At 49.3% G+C, this 25,770-nt stretch overlaps 1 protein-coding gene and 1 long non-coding RNA gene across 5 annotated transcripts in view; both read left to right on the top strand.

Moving 5' to 3' along the window:
• LOC137215108 (uncharacterized) overlaps window positions 1–9,667 on the top strand; it is a 33,325-nt gene extending 23,658 nt beyond the window's left edge. Inside the window, exons 4-5 of one of the 4 annotated variants that reach the window (XR_010939159.1) lie at window positions 7,298–7,391; window positions 8,755–9,667. This is a non-coding gene — a long non-coding RNA (uncharacterized lncRNA). Of the gene's footprint in view, window positions 1–1,958; window positions 2,078–2,117; window positions 2,730–7,297; window positions 7,392–8,754 lie in introns of those variants that run through there. The other 3 variants (XR_010939160.1, XR_010939162.1, XR_010939163.1) reach the window with 3 other exon arrangements.
• A 499-nt stretch (window positions 9,668–10,166) lies between these two features.
• COTL1 (coactosin like F-actin binding protein 1) overlaps window positions 10,167–25,770 on the top strand; it is a 44,280-nt gene continuing 28,676 nt past the window's right edge. Inside the window, exons 1-2 of the mRNA XM_067719790.1 lie at window positions 10,167–10,421; window positions 10,681–10,763. Coding sequence (XP_067575891.1) covers window positions 10,345–10,421; window positions 10,681–10,763 — 160 coding nt within the window. The 5' untranslated portion in view covers window positions 10,167–10,344. The remainder of the gene's footprint in view (window positions 10,422–10,680; window positions 10,764–25,770) is intronic.

Genomic DNA, 25,770 nt, shown 5'->3' with positions numbered 1-25,770 from the left:
TTAGTGCTGAGATGAGGACCTCTGGGAGGCCTCACTCTGATTCATATTCCCTGGGGTCTGAGGTTCTCTGTTAGTGCAGCAGTTTGGACTTGGAGCTCCCACCACAGGAGCTCGGGCCCGACCTTCAGCCTGGGAACCAAGATCCCACAAGCTTCTTGTGTGGTAAAAAAAAAATAATAATAAATAATAAATAAAAAAAGGAAGAAGGAAAGAAAAAAAGGAGTATTACAATATCAAAGAATGAAAAACAAAATAAAATTAGAAAGATAAAAAATATATTAGGAAAAATAAAACTATAATTGAAAGAACTGGTTGCTGGGGGTTCCTGCCATGCACTTAGGTGTCCATGGTCCCCCACCAGTGCCTGGTAGGTGCCCTAGTTCTGAGGAGACGCTAATTCCGCGTCCTCCTAGTACGTCATCTTGACTCCGCCCCCAATCAATATATTTTTAAAAACTGAAGTATAATTGACTTACAATGTTGTGTTAATTGCTGTGAAACGGAAAGACAACTTCTTTATATTGACTCCAACTCTTTCTTCCTGTAACTGGTGTTGACTTGCTCCTGGGAGGGTTGTATGAGAAGACTACCATCTGCTGCAAGAGAGACCCCCTCCCAAATGGAGGGGCAGTTCCCCTGCCCTCCATGAAACTGCTCTCCTGCAGGATAAATTGCATCTGTGGCTTCTCATCCCCACCCTGTGTCAGCTGGGGTCCTCCTTTAAGCATGATTTCCACATCGGAACACAATTCTCAGGGTGTGGTCAGACCAATGAAACAACATGTTCTCCTTCCCTGGTTCTGGGCATTAGAGCTGCTCCTCCCACCTGCCCTCCTTGGCCCTGAATGGTTGGGTGGATGGTGGTGGCGTGGGGGAAGGGTGTCCCCACTGCAGGCTGGATTTCCCAGCTCCCTAGTCAAAGGCTTCCTGCTGAGTCTGGCAGTGGGAGACCCTCGTGAGAGAGTGGAGGGCAGGAGGGAAGAAAAGGCAAGGGTATTTCTGTCCCTCTCTGGAGCAAATCTGCAGCAACCATACCTCCTCTGAGCTGCAGCAAACCCTGGGTGACCCCAGCCCCTACTCTAGTGTCCCCTCCTCCCCTCTCTGTCTCTCGGACCCAGAGCTGGTCACCAGTCTCTAGCCTGTGGCTGATTTCTGGGGGGGTGTCACCAACCTGCTCGGCTTCTCAGCTCTCCTGTACCTGCTGCAGCCAATACCCTGCGTTCAATTCTTCCTGCTTACATACTTCCCTCTCTCATTTGCTTGATTATTTATATATATACAGTTTCTGTTTTCCAGTGGACTCTAGTGCTGTGTGTTACTTCTAGTAAGGCAGTTTAAGGTTACATACCACTTGGAAGGGGCAGGGGGCTGGCACTCAAAGTATTAGCTGCTTTTATATCCTTTGATATGCATTTTCCACATGTGATCCTCAAATAACTCCTCTGTGGGAGGTACCCACTTAATGGAAGAGGAGACTGAGACTCAGGAAGGGTAGGCAGAGCCAGGATTTGGGTGAGCAGTTGCCTGAACCCTTAGCCATTAGACCACACTGCCCCATTCAGAGACTTGGACCCACCCTGCGCTTACTCACGGTAGATAAAATCCCAGGTCATGTTGCCCCTTCCTGCGTCTTCTTGCTGGATTTCTGGAACCCAAGCGGAGTTCTCTCAGTGACTCATGGTTCCTGAGAAAGACCATTCAGGACATAGGGATTACGTTCCCTCAGTCAGTTGCTCAGCATCTTCATTTCCCAAAAGTTCCTGGGGGCCTCTTTTCAGAGATTTGACAATGAGTGAGCTCAGTGCTGATTTTATAAATATCATTTTCTATAAATATCCATTCCATGTAAGGCACCTGTTTCAGAATGATGACCACCTTGCTGAGAACAGCAAGTTTCAGGGTTATGTTTTATTCCCATCTCTAATTACAGCTGAGGTGGGATTTCTTTCTTTCTATAGCCCCAAGGAAAGTGTGGAAACCAGGACACTGACCTCAACAATTCTGTAAGGTTTTTTTGCAATGAAAGAAATAAAGCTCATGCAAAAATTATTGTCTTAAAAAGTCAGCCCAGGACTTCCCTGGTGGCACAGTGATTAAGAATCCATTTGCTAATGCAGGGAACACGGGTTCAAGCCCTGGTCTGGGAAGATCCCACATATCGTGGAACAGCTAAGCCCGTGTACCACAGCTACTGAACCTGTGCTCTAGAGCCCACAAGCTACAACAAATGAAGCCCAGGCACCTACAGCCCGTGCTGTGCAACAAGAGAAGCCACCACAATGAGAAGCACGCGCACTGCAACAAAGAGTAGCCCCCGCTCGCCGCAACTAGAGAAAGCCCGTGCATAGCAACAAAGACCCAATGCAGGCAAAACTAAATAAATAAATTTATTAAAAAAAAAAGATCAGCACAGATGTTTCCAGTCTCAGAGCACACGTAGCTGAGATACCCCGGGTCAATGTGAGAGTCTCCAAACTTTCTTGCCGGGGAGGCTCAGATCCCTGAGGTCACACTGCCTGGGTTCAAACAGTATCTGCAATGCTCTTGCCGCGTGACCATGGGGAGATGGCGCCACCTCTTGGTGCCTCAGTTCTCTCTCTTATGTTGGGGGGTTAGGGACACGGTCTCCTTGGGCTTATATGAGAATTACCTGAGAAAACAGTCGTAAAGCACTTAGCATGGTGCTTGGTACAGAGAATGCAACCCACAGAAAGACATTACTATTGATCATACTGCATACTATAGTTACTGTATCATGTATAGGATATACAATTACTTTTATTAATAATATATCAATATAGATTATATAACTTGCCCATCGGGCATAGCAGTGGGGCTCAAAAGAGGCAATACCTATGCATGGCTGGGGATCCCACCCACACTTGTCTCTGACCGTAATCTATTTTATGGGCCAATGACAGATTAAAAAATTTACTGGGCACTGTCTCATGCCCCCTCCCCACTTGCTGCCCCCTTCTGCTCCCCTGCCTAATATCACAGGGATGGGTTCTAGCTTGTCCCATGCTGGTCGCTCCCCCTTTCCTGAAAACCACCTCTTCTGGGCTTCCTCTTCCCTTTCTGGAAAGTTCTTCTCAGTCTACTTCCTGGGCTTCCTTTCCTGTCCATGCTGATGACTCTTGGGGCTCCACCATAGACCTTCTACCTAAGCATCCTCCCTGGACCTTCTCAAACACCCCTGGCCTGAGCACCGCCTGTAGACCCATGGTTTCCAGATCTGTAGCCCCACCCAGGCTCTGTCCTGAGTCTCTCTCTTGCAACTCTGCCGGCCGTCTCTACTTTGATGTCCCATGAGCAGTTCAAACGCCACCTGTCCCAAACTGGACTCATCTCCTCCACCCACCCAGATGCTCAGGCCCCAAACCCAGGTGGCTTCCTTCACTTTTTTAAAAAATTCCATTAGGACTTCCCTGGTGGCGCAGTGGTTAAGAATCCACCTGCCAATGCAGGGGACACGGGTTTGAGCCCTGGTCCGGGAAGATCCCCCATACCGTGGAGCAACAAAGCCCGTGCGCCAGAACAACTGAGCCTGCACTCTAGAGCCGGCGAGCCACAACTACTGAGCCCGTGTGCCACAACTACTGAAGCCCACGCACCTAGAGCCCCTGCTCTGCGACAAGAGAAGACACTGCAATGAGAAGCCCGTGCACCGCAACGAAGAGTAGCCCCCGCTCGCCGCAACTAGAGAAAGCCCACGCACAGCAAAGAAGACCCAACACAGCCAAAAATAAAATTTTTAAATTTCATTAAACATTTTAACATTGAGGTATAGTTGCTGTACAATATTGTGTAAGTTTCAGGTGTACAACACAGTGATTCATATCATTAAACATCTTTAAAGTGTGCAGTTCAGTGATTTTTCATATTCACAAAGTTGTGTGACCGTTATCACTAATTCCAGAACATTTTCTTCAGCCTCCCAAAGAAACCCCATACTCGTTAGCAGTCACCCCCCATTCTCCCCCTCCCTCCAGCCCCTGACAGCCACTAATCTACTTTCTGTCTCCATAAATGGACTATTATGGACTTTTCATATCAATGGAATCATATATTTTATGATCTTTTGTGACTGGCTTCTTTTACTCAGCATAATGGGGTTTTTTTTCATTTTTAATGAAGGTTTTTAATTATTTTAAAAAATTTTTATTGAAATATAGTTGATTTACAATGTTGTGTTAGTTTCAGGTGTAGAGCAAAGTGATTCAGTTATACATACATCTTTTTTTCCATTCTCTTCTGTTATAGTTATTACAAGATATTGAGTAGAGGTCCCTGTGCTATACAGTAGGTCCTAGTTGGTCAATATACATACTACTATATGTGTTTTATCTATAGTAGTGTGTATATTTTAATTCCAAACTCCCAATTTATCCTTCCCTTCCCCCTTCCCTTTTGGTAACCATAAGTTTGTTTGCTATGTCTGTGAGTCTGTTTCTGTTGTGTAAATAAGTTCATTTGTATCATTTTTTTTTTTAGATTCCACATATAAGTGATATCATATGGTATCGATATTTGTCTTTCTCTGCCTGACTTACTTCCCTTAGTAATTTCTAGGTCCATCCATGTTGCTGCAAATGGCATTATTTCATTCTTTTTTATGGCTGAGTAATATTCCAGCATACTGTTTTCAAGGTCTGTCTATGTTATAAGAATGAATCAGTACTTCATTCCACTGTATGGATAGACCATGTTTTTGTTTGTCCAATCATCAGTTGAAGGACACTTAGGTTTTCACTTTTGGGCTACTGTGAATAATACTGCTGTGAACATTCACATACAAGTTTTTATGTAGACATATGTTTCCATTTTTGTTGGGTATATACCTATACATGGAATTTCTGGGTCCTATATAATTACATGTTCAACATTTTGAGGACCTGCCAAACTGTCCTCCAAAGCAGATACACCATTTTACATTCCCGTCAACAGTATATGAGGGTTCCAATTTCTCCACATCCTCACTGATACTTGTTATTGTCTTTTTAAAAAATTATTTTATTTTATTTTTATTTTTGCCTCGTTGGGTCTTTGTTACTTCATGTGGGCTTCCTCTAGTTGTGGCGAGCGGGGGCTACTCTTTGTTGCCGTGCACGGGCTTCTCACTGTGGTGACTTCTCTTGTTGCGGAGCATGGGCCCTAGGCACGTGGGCTTCAGGAGTTGTGGCATGCAGGCTCAGTAGTTGTGGCTCGTGGGCCCTAGAGCACAGGCTTAGTAGTTGTGGCGCATGGGCTTAGTTGCTCCGCGGCATGTGGCATCTTCCCAGGCCAGGGCTTGAACCTGTGTCCCCTGCATTGGCAGGCGGATTCTTCACCACTGCACTACCAGGGAAGCCCCCAACTTCATTCTTTTGTATGTGCTATTCAGTGGTTCCAGCACCATTTGATAAAGGACTACTCTTTCCCCATGAAATTATCTTGGCGCCCTTTGCAGAAATCAGTTGACCATAAACGTATGAGCTTACCTCTGGACTCTCAGAAGTGTTCCATTGGTCTACATGTCCACTCTTCTGCAAGTATCACCTTCCTTGACTCTTCTCTCGCCCTCACCCCACATGCACCCATTCAACAACTGTAAATTACCTGCCCACCTGGGACCAGTGCCGTGCTTGGACCTGAGCATACGATGGTGAGTGAGATGGACACCATCCCTGGCCTCACGGACCTGACATTCTTCTGGGAGTGGATAGACAACATAGTTATAAAGAGATGCAGGAGAAAGGTGATTTCAGATAGCTATGGCTGCTAAGGAAAACAAAAGGCTATGTGGTAGAGAGTGGCCAGGGGAGGTCCCAGAGGGGGCTGCTTTATATCGGGATGCTGGGGAACCCTCTCTGAGGGGCAACCTGTGAGGTCTGAATGAGAAGTCAGCCGTGCAGAATTTGGGGTAGGTTGTGCCTCCAGAGGGGCAGAATTTGCCTGGAGATGAAACTGATACAAAAAGGACAGCAAGGACTTCCCTGGTAGCACAGTGGTTAAGAATCTGCCTGCCAATGCAGGGGACACCGGTTTGAGCCCTGGTCGCAGAAGATCCTACATGCCGTGGAGCAGCTAAGCCCGAGTGCCACAACTACTGAGCCTGCGCTCTAGAGCCCACAAGCCACAACTACTGAAGCCTGCACGCCTAGAGCCTGTGCTCCGCAACAAACACAAGCCACTGCAATGAGAAGCCCGCGCACCACAACGAAGAGTAGCCCCCGCTCGCCGCAACTAGAGAAAGCTTGCACGCAGCAACAAAGACCCAACGCAGCCAAAAATAAATAAATAGATTTATTAAAAGCAAAAAAAGGAGGGCAAAGTCGAAACATGAAGAAAGATAGAGGCCAAGCCCTGATGAAAACATGCCTGATGCGTGAATTCCACTAAGTTTGGGCCTTCCCATCATGGAGTCATTGCTTTCTCTCCACTGTGTAGGCCTATTTGAACTGTAATCCCCTAGCCCTCCTAGACCGTAATCCCCATAAGGGCAGGGAGTGTATCTGTCTAGTTCAAATTTGCATCCAGGCAGCTCTTACATTGTTATTATCCAAGTTTAAGAATCGAGAGAATTCACAAAAAGATTCTGATTTTTTTGCTTTTCTTAGACAATTGGAAGCCTTGGTATGGTCATGCTAGGATTCTTACCTGGCAACTGGGGTGGGTCTGAGAACCAGTGGCCCCCTTTAGATGGCAGTTCAGAAGAAGAAACTGACACCCAGAAGACGATGACCTGCAGAAGAAATTTTTTACAGGCTGTGTGCTTGGCTCATTTATGTTATGTGCCTTCCCCCTACAGGCAAGTGGGTTTGTGACCCTGCCTTGGACACATAATAGGTCCACTGTCAGGAATGAATGAATGAATGAATGAGTAAATGAATGAATGAATTTATACACTCCCCCCCGTTCTTGACATAGTAGCTAGCATATAATAAGCGCCCAATATTTTGATTTGATTTCTCTTCTAAAGAAACGTGAGTTGAATTAGATTGCTTTTTTTATTGTACGCATCCTGATTTAAAGAAATATTCACACACCGCATTTAGTTCTGGTGTACAGTGTATTTTTGTGCCTTAGCTGGGCACGTGGACCTCAGGGTGCTCAAAATTAGGTTCGCCTCAAAACCAACCCTGTACACTTTCAGTCCAGTAGAGGGCAATAGCAACTAGGAATAGGAGAGACGCCGTTAAGGCATTTCCCCCCCCCCAGGATCCCTGAACCATAGAATCAAATCCAGGATGGAAGTCACCTTGTTGTTGTTATTTAATATTCTTAATCGGTAATGTATTCATGTGTTTAAAAATAGAAGAGAAGAGAAGAGAAGAAAATGGTATATGATGAAGTCTCCTTCCCTCCCCTTTTCCCCTCGTGTCTGGCTTCCTACCTCACCTCCATCTCAGGTACAATTGTTGTTTTTCTTGTGCATGCTCTTCCAGAGGTGTTTATGCACATGTAAACAGGTACAAATATCTCTGTAAACCCTCCCCCCACTTTACCCAAAGGTAGCAACACAAAAGGGTGTTTTGAGCATACTGTTCTATACCTTGTTTTGTGCGATCATGAAGTAGATTGTGGAACTATGCATAGCAGTACACAGAGAGAAGGCCCCCCTACTCTCTCTGTCTTCCCAGCTGCAGACTTCTCCACGGCACACCTTTATCATCATCTATTCAATGGGGGGGCTTCTGCTGCCACAAATAAAGCTCAGTGAATAACCTTGAATATATTTTGCACACACTTGAGTATGTCTATAGCAGTGGCCATTGGCTCCAGCTGCACATGAGAATGACGAAGTGGGCTTTGCTTTTAAAAATCCCACCCCCCAAGCCATACCTCAGATCAACTACATCAGAATCTCCGAGCACGGGACCAGGGCACACAGGGAGCCCTGTGTGCTGTTGACATCTAGAGGAAACTGGTTGAGAGCACATAGACTTCTAAATTTGCTAGATATTGACAAATGGCTTCCATGGATGGTTCTACCAACTTGCCCTCTCACTGGCTTGTATGAGAGGGCCTGGGTGTTCACAGCCTCACTAACAAAACATGCTTGTCAAACTTTGCTTTTTGCTAACCTGCTAGTTTTTTTTTTTTTTAAGATATCACAGTTTCGCTTGAATTTGCATTTTTCTTATTAGGGCTTGATATTGAACATCTTCTCATGTGTTTAAGAGCCTTCTGATCTGTCTGGTCATATCCTGTGCCCACTTTTCTTTTCTCTCTCTCTTTTTTTTTTGGCCGTGCCACATGCCTTGCAGGATCTTAGTTCCCTGACCAGGGATTGAACCCTGGGCCCCACGCAGTGGAAACAGAGAGTCCTAACCACTGGACCGCCAGGGAATTCCCTCTTTTCTCTTTTTTAGGTTGGTTTCTCTACACGTCAGCAAGACAAATTCTTTGTGATTTGAGTTGCAAATACTTTCTACTGCCTTGCCTTTTGTTTTGTTTTGTTTTTTCCCATTGAAGAAGACTTTTTACATATTTGAATGTATCCATCTTTTGTTATGGCTTCTGTGGTTTTTTGTTTTGTTTTGTTTTTTCTGTACCACGGGCCCAGCCGCTCCGCAGCATGTGGGATCTTCCCGAACCGGGGCACGAACCCGTGTCCCCTGCATCGGCAGGCGGACTCTCAACCACTGCGCCACCAGGGAAGCCCCACTTCTGTGTTTTGAGTCATAGTTAGAAAGACCTTTCTCATTCCAGTCTTATAAAGGAAGCTTCCCATGTTTTCTTCTGGCACTTTGTGGTTTCCTTAATTTACAGGCAAATCTTTGATCCTTTTGGCATTTACCCTGATCTGTGGTGTGAGGTATGGATTCATCTTTGTTCTTCTTTCCAATGGCTGATTGTCCCATTACCTTTATCAAGAAGTAAGGTAGGAGCTGCATCAAACTGGAATTTCTTTGTTTTTGTCTTTGTATTTATAGCAACATCAGCTCCCACTTTCCTGTAAATGTGGTCCCATCCACCCCCTCCCCCCATTTACCTGTTCGATGCTTGATCGATTGATTTTTGTTTGTTTGCCATTGAGAATTTTATTACTAATCGGACATTGTTCTGACCTTTGGGGTTTCTATTTAGGATTTATTTTAGTTAATAACCAACAACGATGACCTTTTGTTGAAGGTCTAATATATCTGTTTATAAGTATCGGTTCCGTTAATCATAAAGCAAACCTATGGTGTCAGTACTATTATTATTCCATTGGAGGAAAGTAATCAGAGAGTTTTTCAGGCTTGTCCAAGGGCCCACAGTTAAAAAGAGGCAGGGCTAGATGCAATGCAAGAGCCAGGTCTCTGGGGTCTGGGCTTTTTACTTGCCTTGACCCTGTAACTCATCTTTGTGGAATGATTGCAGGAGGGAATGAATGAGTGAGTCAGTGAGGGCAGAAAGAAGACAGAATGAGTCAGCTCCTGCCCTCGGAGGAACCCAAAGGGGGAGATAAGCTGTGAATGCAAATAACCGGAACACAAAGTAAACAGTGATCCCACCAGCATTTTGGAAGCAGTCCACTTTCTATTCCCTCCTATTCAAAAACGCTTAATTCTTTCCAATTCCTCCCTACCTAGAAACCAGGGAGCCATACACTGGGGCAGGGGCAGTCTCCTTGGGTTTGATGCATTAAGTCACCCACTTGGAGATCCCCTGTGGAGCCCAGCAGCCTGGTGGGGGGGCAGGGGGGAGGGGGATAGAGGGAGGGGATAGAGGGGAGGTGAGTATAGGTAGGAGGGAGGGGGTTACGGAAGTGGGAGGAGCAAGGAGGAGGAGGGGAGGCGAGGGAGAAAATGAGACAGGCTCAAGGAGTGAGGACGGAGAAGGACAAGAGAAGAGAGGGAAAGGAGAAACAGGGCTTGGGGAGGAGGAAATGGGGGGAAGAGCTGGGGGAGTGGGAGAAGGAGGAAAGGGCTGGGGGATAGAGGAGAAGAGGGGGTAGAGAGAAGAGGAGGAGGAGGAAGGAGGAGGCGGGGGGAAAGAAGTCCCCTCCTCCAGCCCCCACCGCAGAGTTGCGCAACTCACTCGGGCTGGGATTGGTCGCTGTCACGTAAAGACGCCCCGCCCTCGACGCCCTACGACCAATAGCGAGAGGAGGCGGGGCGGGATGCGTCCTGGGAGGCCAATGGCTGGAGGGGGGCGGGGCGGCGCGGCCTAGGTCTGGCTCGCGCTCACGGCGCCCTCGGAGCCAGAGCAGCACTCGGAGCTCAGAGCTCGCTTTCCCCGGCCGCTGTCGCCGCCGCTGCCCGCCCGCCCGCCCTTGGAGCGTCCCCGCCCCGCTCTGCTCTGGTCCCTGCAGCCGTCCCGGAGCGCGCTTATCTGTCGCTGCGAGCACAGTATCCACGTTGCGGCATCGCGGCGATGGCCACCAAGATCGACAAAGAGGCTTGCCGGACGGCGTACAACCTGGTGCGCGACGACGGCTCGGCCGTCATCTGGTGAGGAACTTTCCTTTGCTCTCCAAGCCCCGCTCCCGAGCTCGCAAGGGGCCTGGTGCACTGAGCCGTCTTCCAGACCGGACGGATGAAGGGTCATCCCGTGCTGTCTTCCCGCAGCCTTAACCCAGGACGGCGTGGAAAGCCAGCGCTGGCTTCTCCCTAGCCAGAGCATCTTTTAGATTGTCCTGCTGGAAGCTCGGCACTGTGCAGCTACCAACGCTGATATGTGTGTGTGTTTTTCTCTTCTCCCAATCCAAAGGGTGACTTTTAAATATGACGGCTCCACCATCGTCCCCGGCGAGCAGGGAGCGGAATATCAGGACTTCATCCAACAGTGCACAGGTAGGGAGACGCGCCATCTGGGGGAGTTCCCCGTCTTCTGGGATATTGTCAGTGCCGGGGAGGGGCGGCAGAGGCCAAACTGGGCGGAGCCTGTGGCCACCCTGGGCGCCTCTGGCACTGTAGGAACCAGATTTGAGCGTTCTGAAGCCTCACAAAGGCTTCTCCCCTCTGGGCGTCCAGAGCCATCAGAGGCGACCGCCTGGCTTCCTCTCTCCCAAGGTAACCTTTTCAGGCACGGCAGCTCCTTTGCCTCCTGCGGGTCGCTAGTTTTCCACCGTCAACTGCCGCTGTTCCAAACTCCTGGCTCCAGCCCTCCCCGCTTTCCCCTTCCACCGGTCAGTGAGCCCCAATAAAAACAATGCTAGCGTTTATTGCAGGAGCTAGAAACGGTCAGCTTCACCCACCCCCCTTCTCCCACAATCATTGTCCGTGTGCTGGTGAAATGTTTTTATTTGTAGACTATAGAACCAGATATGAAAGTGTACCCACCGTAGGATCCCATGTATATGAAATGACAGAAAAGGCAAAGCCAATCTGTGGTGTGAAAAGTCAGAAGAATGGGCATATTTGCGGGTAGATAGGCACTGGTGGGGGGAGGGGCACCCGGAAGGTGGTGTGGGGTCGGGTGGGGTTGAAAATGTATTTTGATCTGTGAGGCGGTTAAACAGGTTTCTACATATGTAAGAAATCTTTCAAGCAGGATCCTTAGGGTTTGTAAACTTTCTGCCCTTCCCTGCGGTGTGTTGAACCATTAGGAGGAAAGAACGCACGCAGGTAGAACCACAACCCCCCATCCCCACCCCATAGAAGCAAAAGGCCCAGCATCGTTGGTAAGAGGGCCTTTCAAAGCTGAGATTGGAGAATGGGCTCTTTTCCAGGCTCTGGTCTCTAGCTTGGAAACACATAGATTCAGACACAGGCAGTGCAACCTGGAGGTTAGGGTGGGGACTCAGTCAGCAAGGTGGGTTGGAATCCCCGCGTGGCCACCCTCTAGCTGTGTGGTTTGGGGCAAGTTACTTTAACTCTCGGGGCCTTGGTTTCCTCTCCTGTAATCTTAGAGGGCTGTTGTGAGAATTGGTGAGTCAGTGCCTGTGCAAACGACATGGTCATTTGTGAAATAAATAAAAAGTACTCATCGTGCCCAGGATCATGCGACGGCCCCTTTCCTTTATTCAAATGGTATTTTGCATTTACTCTAATTAAAAGAATGTTTATAAAGTGTCTGCTATGGGCTGGGTGGTGCTGAGCTTTGTTTATTTTTTAAATCTTCTCTCAACTAGAATGTCTTCCTAAGTGCTGCCTCTAGACGTTCACTCACTGCTTTTGGAAAGGATTGTTTAAAATATCAGATGTGTGAAGTACTTTCACAACTCACATCTAATGAGGTGCACGGGGCCTCTTGTGGAGAGCGGGGTGGGGGTGGGGGCTGGTTCCAATCCTGGCGGAGGAGCCCCGTCTCTGAACCACCTCTATCCTTCCGCCACCACGATGACTGCTTTTACAAGTGGAGTAAGTGCAGACTCCTGGCTTTCACCCCATCTGGCATATAACTGGGAGTTTCAGCAGTATTTTTTGCCTTGCTGTCTCTGAGGCTTTGTCATAGGACGGCTTCTTTCCTCCCTTGACAGTAAGGTAGCAGTTTCCTCCTGCCGGCCATCCATCACCCCACCCCCCATCAGAATGGGGTCTTCCCCTGCCCCCCCCCCCGCCCCCTGCCTCTGAAGCTATTGTTCTCTCCATGGAGTAGGAGAAGGTGACCGCGGGAAAAAAGGGCATCCTGTGAGTAGGTTCCGAACAGATGTTCCTGGCCATGGGGCGAGGCTGTGGTCAGAGAACACTTCCTCCCTCCCTGGAGCTTTGCGGTTTGCTAGTCAGACCCTTCCCCCAATGACAGGAATGGGAGTGGGGAGGGCCTGGGGGGAGAACTAAAAATGCTCTCCCTGCTGCTTGTTGATCTTATGAATGGGCTGTGGGATCTGAAGGCTCCGTCTGCTTTGGCTGGAAGTCCGCCTTCCTTCCCCAGCCATCTGTTGGACAAATGTATAGGCGCGTTATGGTTGCCGTGTCTGCTCTTGTTTGTGTTAGAAAAGCTGGTTCCATCCCACTGCCGTGTCCTCATAACCCAGTGACCAAGGATTCAGAACGCTGAGTAGTAACTTTCTATATGCAAGTCACTACGCTGGACGTGCCTTGTCTCTGTTACTTCCATAGATGAGGAAACCAAGACCCAGAGAGGTTAAGTGACTTGCCAGAGATCACACAGCAAGGTCGTGGCAGAGCTGGGACTTGAACCCAGGCAGGCTGGCTCCGAGGTCTGTGCTCTTGGCCCCTTCTTGCTGAGGAAGTGGTTTAGGCTCTCATTTCTAAGCCATGAGGATTCTTCAGTGACACAGCAGGTTCCGGTCAGGGCTTGTGGGGTTGTTTGCAGGTTACAAAAGACACATTTGCCTATTCGCGTGATGCAGGGAGGCTTCTTGGTGGCCCTCATCCCCCGCCAGGTGTCCTGACAGGCCTGAGGCTCCCACTCTGGTCCAGCCTTCCTATTTCCAAACCTCTCACAAGGTCACAGCGGACCTGGGGGCCTGAAAACAGCACCTGGTCTCCCCTCCGTCTGCACTGTGGGGATGACGGGGTGGAGGGTCCCCGGGCTCTCTCTCCTCCCTGACAGCCCCTCCTTGGGCATCGTCTGTCTGCAACACCCTCCTTCACCTCTCCTGTGCTCTCTGGCTACTGTCTTCCTTCTCCTGTCCTTCCCCCAGGTTTTCCAGAATGGAATGTGCCCGTGCAGCCTCTCCCTGTCACCTCTCCTCAGCCCCCAGGCTGGCCTGTCCTTGTCTGCAGGAGGTGCTTCCTGAAGGTCGTGGATCTGGAAAGTCGCTGGGCCCTCGTCCTCCTGTTTCTTTCTGCCGGCAGGATTTGGAGTCCTCCGTGCCCCGCACTGGCTCGTCTGGCGCTGGACTCACCTGGCCCCCTTCCTGCTGCACTAAGTGCTCCATCACTGCCTCTGCGCTTGCTTCTTGCCCCAAACTTCAGTCCGTGTGGAATGGTGGGAGATCTGTCAGGGGCGGTGAGAGAAGCCCAGTGCAGTTAGCTTAAGCAAAAAAAAAAAAAAAAAGCAGTGTAGCTTCCACGGTTGGCAAGTCCAGGCCAAGTAGCAGCTGCAGGTAAGGCTGCCCAAACTCAACCTCCCCTCCTGCTGCTGCTAGCTCTGTCTTCCTCCTTTATTGCCCTTCTTGGGGGCAGGAGGGCAGGTTCTCCCTGAGCGGTGATACAGTTGCCCGCTAACCATCCCAGCTTCCGGGCTGCGGGCAAAGCCATCCTGATGGGGAGAGACAGACTCTTTGCCACCGATTTCAGTGGAAGTCTCCAGACTGACAGACACTGTTTGGCCTGGCTGGGTTCATGTGCCCACTGTGAACCAATCACCGCCATTCTGGCTGGCTAGAGCTGGATCGGTGCCCACCCCTGGAGAGGGGGAGGGGCAGGCCCACCCAAACCAGGAGACAGGGTGGGGGAGGGTGGTTTCCTAAGGGAAAAGTGGATGGGAGGGCATGTTGCTTCCAGAAGAGGGGCAAACGCAAAACAGGTCCATGGCCCGCGCTTACTGCAACAGTCCCTCAGCCCTTGTTCTTTCTTGTCCTACAACCATTCTACCCCACCCCAACCCCCCACTGGGAGTAACTCTTCCTAAAGAAGGGCTCTAATCAAGTTTCTCCTCTGCTCATTAACCATCTATAGCTCCCATCTGCCCATTGCATTTATAGGCTGCCTGCTTGCCATTCCAGTCCGTTGGTCCCCACCCACCTCTCCTGCCCAATAGCTCCCCACACCCTTCTTTGTGCACCTGTGGCCTGACCCTGTGTAATACTCCCAGCCTGCAGGCCAGTGATTTTGGAGGTTCCCTCCGGGCAGAATTCCTCTCCCCTGTATCTGTCCATCTGGGATTGAGCCAGCAAACCAGTCTAGTGCAATCCCTTCTGTATTTCAACAGCCAGAACGCTTGGGAATCAGAAAAGCTCTAGATTCACATCCCAGCTCTGCCCCTTGCTGTGTGGCCTTGGGCAAGGACATCCCTTTCTCTGTGCCACAGTCTTCTGCTCGGTAAAATGTGGGTCCTGATGGTGCCTGCCTCTGATGGTGACTGAGAGGGTTAACTGAAATATCATGTCTAAAAGGAGAGTCCAGCACCTCCCTGGTGTTACTGTTACTTTTTATGGTATTATTTTTATTCTCCTAGTACTTAGGATGACAGTGTGCTTTCTGCTCTGAAGCTATCAGTGCATGCCCCAGCTCAGCACACAGTAGGCACTCAACTCTGGGTTTGCCCATGAGAGGCGCTCAACCCCAGGCTGGCACGCAGTAGGCCCCATGTGGGCGTGCATGACACCTTTAGCCTGGGCCTGCATGCAGTAGGTGCTCAGTACATGGTAACAGGTGGTTAGCACAGTGGTTAAAGGGCTGGGCTGCTTCAAACAGGCCTGGGTTCAAATTCTTGCCAGTCGTGGGATCTGGAGCAGGTGAGTTCATCTGCTCTTTCTTTTGCTATAATGTGCTCAGTGGCAGGATTAAGGAAGCAGGTCCATGGTGCCAAAGATGCAGTAAGTGCTCCCTAAATGGTAATCACTGCAATTGTCACCTCATTGCTGGATTTAATTGTTGTGGAAGTAACGTATGTGGTCTGAGAGCACCAGAGAGATGGGAGGGGAAGAGATGCTGGGGAGGGAATGGGTACCGAGCTGTGCTGGAGGGTCTTTGGTTGCCCCAACAGAGCCCCGGGCAGTGGGGAGGAGCCAGGGCTCAGCTGCCAAAGGAGAAAGGAGCTGTTTCACAGATTGACTGGTCACGTGATCTCTCTGATCTCAGCATAAGGGCTTACAGATCATGTGTGTGTGTTGGGGCAATGGCTCGAGTTGTCTATGAAATCATGTCTTCTTTCTGTACCTTACAAGTAATACACGTCCTTTGCAGGATACTCGGAAAGCAAGACTAAGCAGAAAGAAGAGAAGAAAAACCAGATATAGTTCAGATATAGTTTAACGCTGAGAAATTTGTTCATTCGTTCGTTCGTTCCCTCTTTCCTTCCTCCAGTGTATACGAGCGGCTACTCTGTAGGGTACTGTTCTAGGCACTGAGGATAAATATAGACGCAGAGAAAGCCCCTGTCCTCATGGAGCTGATGTTCTATTGTCATTGCGCAGCCTTTAAAGTAACTCCAGGGGCTTCTCTGGCGGCGCAGTGGTTGGGAGTCCGCCTGCCGATGCAGGGGACACGGGTTCGTGCCCTGGTCCGGGAGGATCCCACGTGCCGCAGAGCGGCTGGGCCCGTGAGCCATGGCCGCTGGGCCTGCACGTCCAGAGCCTGTGCTCCGCAACGGGAGGGGCCACAGCGGTGAGAGGCCTACATACCGCAAAAAAAAAAAAAGCAATGGAGTTTTGGGCTTCCCTGGTGGCGCAGTGGTTAAGAATCCACCTGCCAATGCAAGGGACACGGGTTCGAGCCCTCGTCCAGGAAGATCCCCCATGCCGCGGAGCAACTAAGCCCGTGCACAACTACTGAGCCTGCATTCTAGAGCCCGCGAGCCACAACTACTGAGCCCAAGTGCCACAGCTACTGAAGCCCGTGTGCCTAGAGCTCATGCTCCGCAACAAGAGAAGCCACCGCAATGAGAAGCCCGTGCACCGCAAGAAAGAGTAGTCCGTGCTTGCCACAACTAGAGAAAGCCCGCGCACAGCAGCAAAGAGCCAACACAGCCAAAAATAAATAAATAAATTTATAAAGCAGCTCCAGAATGTTCTCTCATATAAACGTAGCCTTGTTTAATACATCTTTTATTGATGGACCCCAGAATACTCTGTTGCAAGCAGTTCTATTTTAGAAAGAATCCAGCCGCCTGGGAAGGAATCCAGTTTTCTGTTGGTGCAGATTTTAGAGCCGATCAGTTACAGTTACGAGCATCGATGTTGGAGCCAAGGTGTCTCGCCTTGAGTTGTAGCCTTGCTGCGCTGTGTGACCTTGGTCAAGTCTCCCAGATTCTCTGTTTCCTCTTCTGTAACGTGGGGATAGTAATTGCACATGGTGTGCAGGGTTGTTGTGAGGGTAAGTTGACGTGATACGCATCAAGCTTGTAGGGCAGTGCGTGGTATAGAGTGGCTGCTCAATAAATGTGGTTACTGTTAATGTAGCACTTGGGAAGGTGGTCTGTCTGGGTGCAGATGATATTCCCATGATGCTCTGGTGAGTCTGGAGTGCTCAGCTCCAACATCACTCCCAGAGAGACGTGGGGTTGCATGTTTTTGTCTGTCCAGCATGCCATCCTCTGGAGGAACTTCTCCCTGTCATTTTATAATAATCCTGCTCAGCCAGTGTAGTTCCAGTGAGGGTGACTCTGCCTCTCCCCACTGAGAGGGCACATGACCCGGATCTGGCCAATCAGAGTAAGCCATTAACTGTTAACAAGTCTGTTAACTGATTGGTTCAGGGTTGGGCCCAGGTGACTCAAGTCAAACCAATCAGCTCCATCCCTTAGACTTTGGGTCCCTTTATCTTTCTCTGGGATTAAGACCTGTAAGCACGTTGAAGGCTTGGGGCTTGCAGCACCCATCAACCATTTGGAGAGGGAACCTGAAAACTCAGGTATAGAGCCAAAGATGGAGGATGGAGAACAGATGACATGGCTTAAGCTCCTGGATCCAGCCATGCCTGAAGCTCTCTCCTGGCTGTTTGCTTTCATGAGCCAATTAATTTTTTTTTTTTTTCCTTAAGGCAGCTTGAGAGGGTTGTTTCTCATTTCCCTCTAAAAGAGTCCTGGTCATAGCACCCAGAGTAGATGGCTCGGACAGGCTAAGAGAGGAGAATCCAGGTTGGGCAAGGAATTCGAAACCTCTCATGTGAGAACTGACTGAGGAAATGGGGCATATTTCACTTGGAGAGACGCTGCAGGGGGACAGGAGTGTTGTCTTCAGATGTTTGAGGAGCTGTCTTGTGGAAGGTGTGGACTTCTTCAGTGTTCCTACCCTCACCCCAACCCCATGTGGTAGAGCACCAAACAGTAGAAATTTCAGGGACAGATTTGGGGTTTGCCTGAGGAAGAACTGGCCTCAAGTTAGAATGGGCTGTCACTGGTGGTAGTAAGACCCCCATCATGGGAGGTATGTTAGGAGAGGCTGCCTGACCCCTTGGCATAGATATCTAAGAAAGAGGCCCTTCTTGACCATGCATTCTCCTTCTCTCTCACAGCCCCCTTCTCTAGTCTGCTGTGCTCCCAAGAAGAGTGGCAAAATGCATTAGCTGAGGTATAGGTAATGCCGCTCTGGGATGGGATCAGCCCCACCAGGGACTGAGTGTGGCAGTGGGATGGTTCCTAGGGAAACGGGGGTGTCTTTATTGTTAAAGAAAAAAACCATTCATTCTAACTCTTGTTAAAGAGCAGTAAGGCAGACTTTGTTCAGGGGACTGTTGGGGTAGGTGTAGGGACCACTACAGGGGAGAGAGATCAGGTCCAACTCTGAATACAACAAGGAAGAGTGGGAATTTATAGTGAAGGAGCAAGGTGGGGATTCGTGGATAGAAAGTTACCAAGAGGAAGGGTCAGGGGTGAGGGGGGATTCTTGCTGAACTGACCTAACGGGATACTTGCTGAAGGCAGGCCAGTGATCAGACGTCACCGGGGGAGGGCGGGGATGAGGAACCCAATTTAGATATCGAGGGTGATCGGATATGGAGGATGGGGGATTCTGGCTCGACTGACTTGGCAGGATCCTTGCTAAAGTCGGATAAGGCAGGGATGAACACAGAAGTCCAGAAGTTGAGACCTAGTTGAAAAAGAGCTCAGAAGAGCCTGGTTACAGTTTAGTCAAGGAGAGAATCTTTGCTGTTACTGCAAGAGGGATGGAACGGGAAAGAGACAAATACACTTGCTGTCCGTGGCCTCTGCCTGTGCAGCTGTACAACACACGTACAAGTGGCGGTCTATGTATTTTGCTCTTCTACATGTGGATCTTTTCCCCCTAGCTTCGCTCAAATTTAGAAATTGGTGTGAGAAGGGATGAAGAGAAATTGTCTAGTGAGTCTAAGGCAATATGAGGTCAAAAGGAAGCTGTAAATCTGTGACAGTGCTTTGGACATTGTAAAGTGCTAGATAGTCTGTTCCTCAGTATTCAACAAACATTGATTGAAACATCGCTTCTGTTGCTCCAGAAACAATGTTGGGTGCTGAGTCTTAAGTGGCACCTGAAGGGCTACTGAGACATTACCTCACAGTTTTCTGCAAAATTCACTCTCCCACTGCCTTCTTGGCCCACACATCCGTTGCTGGGAGGTCCTGAGCTGCATTGTGTCTTCTTTGTGTCATGAGATGCGTGGGCTTTGTGACAGCTCTTCTGGGTGATATTTGTGCTTCCTTTGGAGTTTGTGGGCCCATCTCCCATGGAGAAGTTTGCTAGATGTCCCTTTTCCTGGTAAGTAGGGTGTCTATGGTTCAGCAAAAGTGTTCAATTAGTTGAAATGAATTTAGTTTCTGCTCCTTGAAAATCTTTAGACGTTAATGCAAACTTTTTGAAAGTATTGCTTGTGGATCATATAGATGTTATATCTACGTCCTCATCTCCCATCGTTTTTTCACCTCGTTACATCCTGGCATCCCCCCCATAACCAGAGCTTGGCACCCTGTGCACAGGTCCTCTGTCACCTTCTGGTGGCAAATGTAGTGGCCGTTTCTTTGTCTTTTTTAAAATAAATTTATTTATTTTATTTATTTATTTTTGACTGCGTTGGGTCTTCGTTGCTGCACGTGGGCTTTCTCTAGTTGTGGCGAGCGGGGGCTAACTCTTCGTTGCGGTGCACGGGCTTCTCATTACAGTGGCTTCTCTTGTTGCGGAGCACAGGCTCTAGGTGTGCGGGCTTCAGTAGTTGTGGCACGTGGGCTCAGTAGCTGTGGCGCACGGGCATAGTTGCTCCGCGGCATGTGAGGTCTTCCTGGACCAGGGCTCGAACCCGTGTGCCCTGCGTTGGCAGGCAGATTCTTAACCACTGCACCACCACCAGGGAAACCCCGTTTCTTTGTCTTTATTCCACTTTCCCTCCTTGCAGCCTTCGTCAGCGACCACTACTCACTGAAAAGATAATTTTCCCATCCTTTTGCTTCTGCACTGCAAAGCTTGCCTAGTTCTCTTTTTCTGTTTCTCATCTCTTGCTCTCACTTCCTTCTGCTGGTTCTCCTTCCCTTTCGTGCCCCCTAAGTGTGGGTGTTTCCTGGGGTCCACGCTTGGCGCTGGCTTTTCCTTCTCTGGGATATTTATTGAGTGCCTGCTCTAGGGAAGCCCTTTGCTGAGCGCTGAGTTGACCCTTTCCTGACCCTGGCGAGCTTGCAGTCCAGGCGGGGGTGGGGATGGGAGGCGGACTTCTCTCTCCCTTTAACAACCTTTTGTAGTTTTTGCCCGTAAGGTTCGAATGCTTAGAGATGACATGGAATGTCCTTTAGGATGGGATGCTCGCCAGCTCACCCCACGCATATGCACACTCCCAACACATGATTCTGACCCCATGGAGGCCAAATGCCCCGCACTGTGTGGCGCTTTGCATGTATCGGCTCATCTATTATAATTTTTCTTATCCATGAGGGGTGTGTATGTAATATGTACAATGGACCAGAGTAGGAGTCAGCCCCATTTTACTGATAAGGAATCTGATGGTTTCCTTGGAGAGTCAAAAGTCACTTGCTTGGTGGACTCACAGATATAGAGAACAAACTAGTGGTTACCAGTGGGGAGAGGGGAGGGGGGAGGGGCAAGTTAGGGGTAGGGGGGAAAAAGGGTTATTATGGGATTATAGGAAATCATGTGTGCGAAACTTTTGAAAATTGTAAAGCACTATGGAACTTAAAGAATGTTTCACCCCATAAACAAAAATTTGGACTTTGAACCCAGATCTGTGTCCGAGGCTCCCAGCCTTTCCCCTGCACTGTGCTGCCCTGCCTCCCCTTTCCTTGGGACTTGTGCACAGTCTTCCCTCTTCCGGCCCTGTCCTCGTCCGTTTTGCTTTCCTGGAGGACTTCTATACATCCGTCAAGGCCCAGTGTAAATATCCCCTCCACTCAGATGCCCTCATTGCCTTTGTGATGCTCATCACATTCTGCGGTGGTTACATGTGCATCTGTTTCTTCAATTTCATGGTGAGATCCTGGAAAGGGAGACTTTGTCTCTGTGGCGGTGGTATCCTCAGTGGAGCATCTCCACCCCTCATGGTTACCTGGTTCCAATCTCTCTTTTTATTTATTTATTTATTTTTTTAAACATCTTTATTGGAGTATAATTGCTTTACAAGGGTGTGTTAGTTTCTGCTTTATAACAAAGTGAATCAGTTATACATATACATATATCCCCATGTCTCTTCCCTCTTTCGTCTCCCTCCCTCCCACGCTTCCTATCCCACCCCTCTAGGTGGTCACAAAGCACTGAGCTGATCTCCCTGTGCTATGCGGCTTCTTCCCACTAGCTCTCTGTTTTACATTTGGTAGTGTATATATGTCCATACCACTCTTTCACTTTGTCCCAGCTTCCCCTTCCCCTTCCCTGTGTCCTCAAGTGCATTCTCTAGTAGGTCTGTGTCTTTATTCCAGTCTTGACCCTAGGTTCTTCATGACCATTTTTTTTTTTTTTTTTTTAGATTTCATATATATGTGTTAGCATATGGTATTTGTTTTTCTTTTTCTGACTTACTTCACTCTGTATGACAGACTCTAGGTCCATCCACCTCACTACAAATAACTCAATTTCGTTTCTTTTTATGGCTGAGTAATATTCCATTGTATATATGTGCCGCATCTTCTTTATCCATTCATCAGTCGATGGACACTTACGTTGCTTCCGTGTCCTGACTATTACAAATAGAGCTGCAATGAACATTGTGGTACATGACTCTTTCTGAATTATGGTTTTCTTAGGGTATATGGCCAGTAGTGGGATTGCTGGGTCATATGGTAGTTCTATTTTTAGTTTTTTAAGGAACCTCCATACTGTTCTCCATAGTGGCTGTATCAGTTTACATTCCCACCAACAGTGCAAGAGGGTTCCCTTTTCTCCACACCCTCTCCAGCATTTATTGTTTGTAGATTTTTTGATGACGGCCATTCTGACTGGTGTGAGATGATATCCCAATCTCTTTTTCACCAGTGGGTGTGTCACTCCCTTGTGTGGACCCAAGTCACGGGCTGTAGCACTTCCTAACTCCCCAAGCTCTATCCACATGACTGTTCATGTATGTGTTTGCTGTCTGACTCTCCTGCTAGAATCTGAGCTCCTGGGGGGCAGAAGCCTGCTCTGCTTGGTTCTCTGCTGTACCATCAGCACCTGGCATTCTCCCCAGGTGGGTGTTGAATAGATGAATGAACACAGTCCCCTGAGATGTTTGAGAGCTGAGCTCAGCCCTGGACGGCCCGCTGTTCCCTCTGCCAATATAACAGCCCAGTGGCCCGTATGGAGTGCCTGCAGGTGCCGAGGCTCTGAAACCCTCACCCGCACTGGCCTCTGGCCCAGCTCCCTGCCCCGGAGCCCGTGCGTGGCTGCATTCCTCACCGACTTAATTTGATGCTTTCGGCTTTTCAGATTCCACTCAGTGGCCTCTGCAGGGGCAGGTCCCCAGAGGCCTGTATGTGAAGGCAGGGCTGTTAACCTCAGCATTTTGTGTTTTTTTTTTTTTTTTCCGGTACGCGGGCCTCTCACCGCTGTGGCCTCTCCCGTTGCGGAGCACAGGCTCCAGACGCGCAGGGTCAGCGGCCATGGCTCACGGGCCCAGCTACTCCGCGGCATGTGGGATCTTCCCGGACCGGGGCACGAACCCGTGTCCCCTGCATCGGCAGGCGGACTCTCAACCACTGTGCCACCAGGGAAGCCCAGCATTTTGTGTTTTATTTCATCAGTGTATTTGAAATTAACCTGCCTGACATCCTGTTTAATTCTGGACTTAGTTTCTGGTCATCTGTCTCATTTTTCCTCACGTACTTAATCTTTTTTTATCATCCGTGTATTTGTGTAAGCTTCCTTGCCAATAATAAGTAATAGTAATACTTCAAAAATAATGGTGAACACTGGGCTTTTATTGTGCCAGGAATTGTGCTGAGGTCATTGTATGAGTTGCCTGTGGCTGCTGTAACAGATGGCCACAAACTTAGTGGTTTAAAACAATGTACTTTTCTCATCTTAGAGTTCTGGAGGGCAGAAATCCAAAATCAGCCTCACTGGGCTAACATCAAGGTGTGGGCCGGCTGTGTACCTTCTGGAGGCTTGAAAGGAGAACTGATTTCCTGGCCTCTTCCAGCTTCTAGAGACGCCTGCATCCCTTGGCTCGTGGCCCCTTCCTCCACCTTCAAGGCCGGCAATGGCTGGTTGAGTCCTTCTCACGATGCCATCTCTCTGATTCTTCTGCCTCCCCCTCTTCCCTATTTGAGGACCCTTGTGATGACTTTGGGCCCACTTGGATCATCCGGGATAATCTCCCCATGCCGAGATCCTTAATTTAATCACACCCACCAAGTCCCCTTTGCCGTGTCAAGTCACAGAGTCACAGGTTCTGGAGATTAGGCTGTGGACATCTTTAGGGCCCATTGTTTTCCCAGCCAGAGTCACCTAATCGTGATTTCATTTCATCGACACCGTGACCCCATGTTGTAGGCCCTGTTGTCATTCCCATTTCATAGACAGGAAAACTGAGGCTCAGAGCCATAAAGTCATTGGCCCGGGGTTGCACAGAGGCGGAGCTGTGTTCCTCATCCAGTGCCTGTGCTCCTGGCCACCATTCCTGACACCCTGCAGCACTTGCAGCTGAAATTCTTTAGAAACAAGGAGGGAGGACCAAGGACGAGCGCTTTTCTTTTTTTGCCTCTTCCCCTCCCCCAGTTTTATTGAGAAATAATTGGCATGCGCCACTGTATAAGTTGAAGGGGTACAGCATGCTGGTTTGCTTTACATATATCATGAAATGATGACCGTAATAGGTTGAGTTAACATCCACCGTCTGATATAGATACAATAAAAAGAAAAGAAAAAAAATTTGTTTTTCTCCTGTAATAGGAACTCTTGGGAGCTATCCTCTTAACAGTTTTCCACAAGCTTTCTTCTTGAATGCCAAGGGGCAGACCCGAGGCCTGTGTCTCTGGCTGGTGGTACATTTCTAAGAACATGCAGCTCAGAGGTACTTTTTCTGCCTTTATTCAAGTGAAGAACCTGTGATGGTCTCTGGGGAGCAACACTCCGTAATTCAAACGCCTCCATTCTTCCCAGGGAAGAATTGTCACTCTGCTACGTTTTTTTTTTTTTTTTTTTTTTTCCCAGTACGCGGGCCTCTCACTGTTGTGGCCTCTCCCGTTGCGGAGCACAGGCTCCGGACATGCAGGCTCAGCGGCCATGGCTCATGGGCCCAGCCGCTCCGCGGCACGCGGGATCCTCTCGGACCGGGGCACGAACCTGTGTCCCCTGCATCGGCAGGCGGACTCTCAACCACTGCGCCACCAGGGAAGCCCTCTGCTACTTTTGACCGCAGGGATGGCCCTTGGAGGTCATCTGATGTGACCTGGAAGTAGTGTTCTTCCTCTTTTTTGGCTCTAGAATGGAGTATACACTGTTCATGGTTTGCAAATAAAGGAAGCTGCTGTCTTGGGCAGGCCGCAGGCCCCCGCTGGGTCAGAAGCTGGGGCTTCTGAGGAGGAGTGAGAAGAGCCAGGCTCTGTGCAGCCCCTGTGTGAGCTCCCTGCCCAACCAAGGAGGGATCCTGTGTTCACTCCAGCGAACTCTTGCAGCCCTGAGCTGGGATACCTTTTGCCCTGTTTTTTTGTGTTTGTGTTTGTTTTGCTTTGGTTTTAATTTTATTGAAGTATAGTTGATTTACATGACTTGCTCTGTTCTTTTTTTTTTTTTTGGCTGCGTTGGGTCTTTGTTGCTGAGCGCGGGCTTTCTCTAGTTGCGGCGAGCGGGGGCTACTCTTTGTTGCGGTGCGCGGGCTTATTGCAGCGGCTCCCCTTGTTGCGGAGCATGGGCTCTAGGTGCGCAGGCTTCAGTAGTTGTGGCATGAGGGCTCAGTAGTTGTGGCTTGCGGGCTCTAGAGCGCAGGCTTGGTAGTTGTGGCGCACGGGCTTAGTTGCTCCGCGGCATGTGGGATCTTCCCGGACCGGGGCTCGAACCCACGTCCCGTGCATTGGCAGGCGGATTCTTAACCACTGTGCCACCAGGGAAGTCCCACTTGCTCTGTTCTTGATTTGCCAAAACCTACTGCCGTGTGTTCGATTTGGGGAAAGTAACTTACTCTCTTCTTTGTCGCTTTGTAACTACTCATTATCCAACAAACGTACACTGCGGGCCTACTATGTGCCAGGCACTCTTGGTACTGGGGAATTGGGGGATCCGGATCACAGAGCTTACATTCAATGGGAATGCAGGGGTAGCTAATAGATAAGCTAGCAAATCTGATCTTTTCAGAACGAGATGAGTGCTAAGAAAATGAAACGAAGCAATGGGCCAGAGACGGATTGTGGGGAGGCCACTGTTAGCCAGGGTGGTCAGGGGAGGCCTAAAGAGGAGGTGATGCTAAGGCAAGACCTGAATGAATGGGAGCCGGGCATGCGGGTATCTGGGTGAGGAATGAGCCCAGCAAAAGGGGAGGCCCTCAAACCATATGTCCAATAATGGTCTAGCTTCCAGAATATATAAAGAACTCTTACAACTTAACAATACCAAGACCAATAACCCAAGTAAAAAATGGGCAAGGGATTTAAAAAAAAGTTTTTTAAATTTATTTATTTTTGGCTGTGTTGGGTCTTTGTTGCTGTGCGCGGGCTTTCTCTGGTTGTGGCGAGCTGGGGCTGCTCTTCATTGTGGTGCGCGAGCTTCTCATTGCGGTGGTTTCTCTTGTTGCAGAGCACCAGCTATAGATGCGTGGGCTTCAGTAGTTGTGGCTTGCGGGCTCTAGAGCGCAGTGCCAGTAGTTGTGGCGCACGGGCTTAGTTGCTCCACGGCATGTG

This window comes from Pseudorca crassidens, chromosome 20, assembly GCF_039906515.1.
Source record: "Pseudorca crassidens isolate mPseCra1 chromosome 20, mPseCra1.hap1, whole genome shotgun sequence".
Taxonomy (NCBI): domain Eukaryota; kingdom Metazoa; phylum Chordata; class Mammalia; order Artiodactyla; family Delphinidae; genus Pseudorca; species Pseudorca crassidens.
The sequence above is the reverse complement of the archived record's forward strand: the minus strand, read 5'-3'. Positions and strand labels throughout refer to the sequence as shown.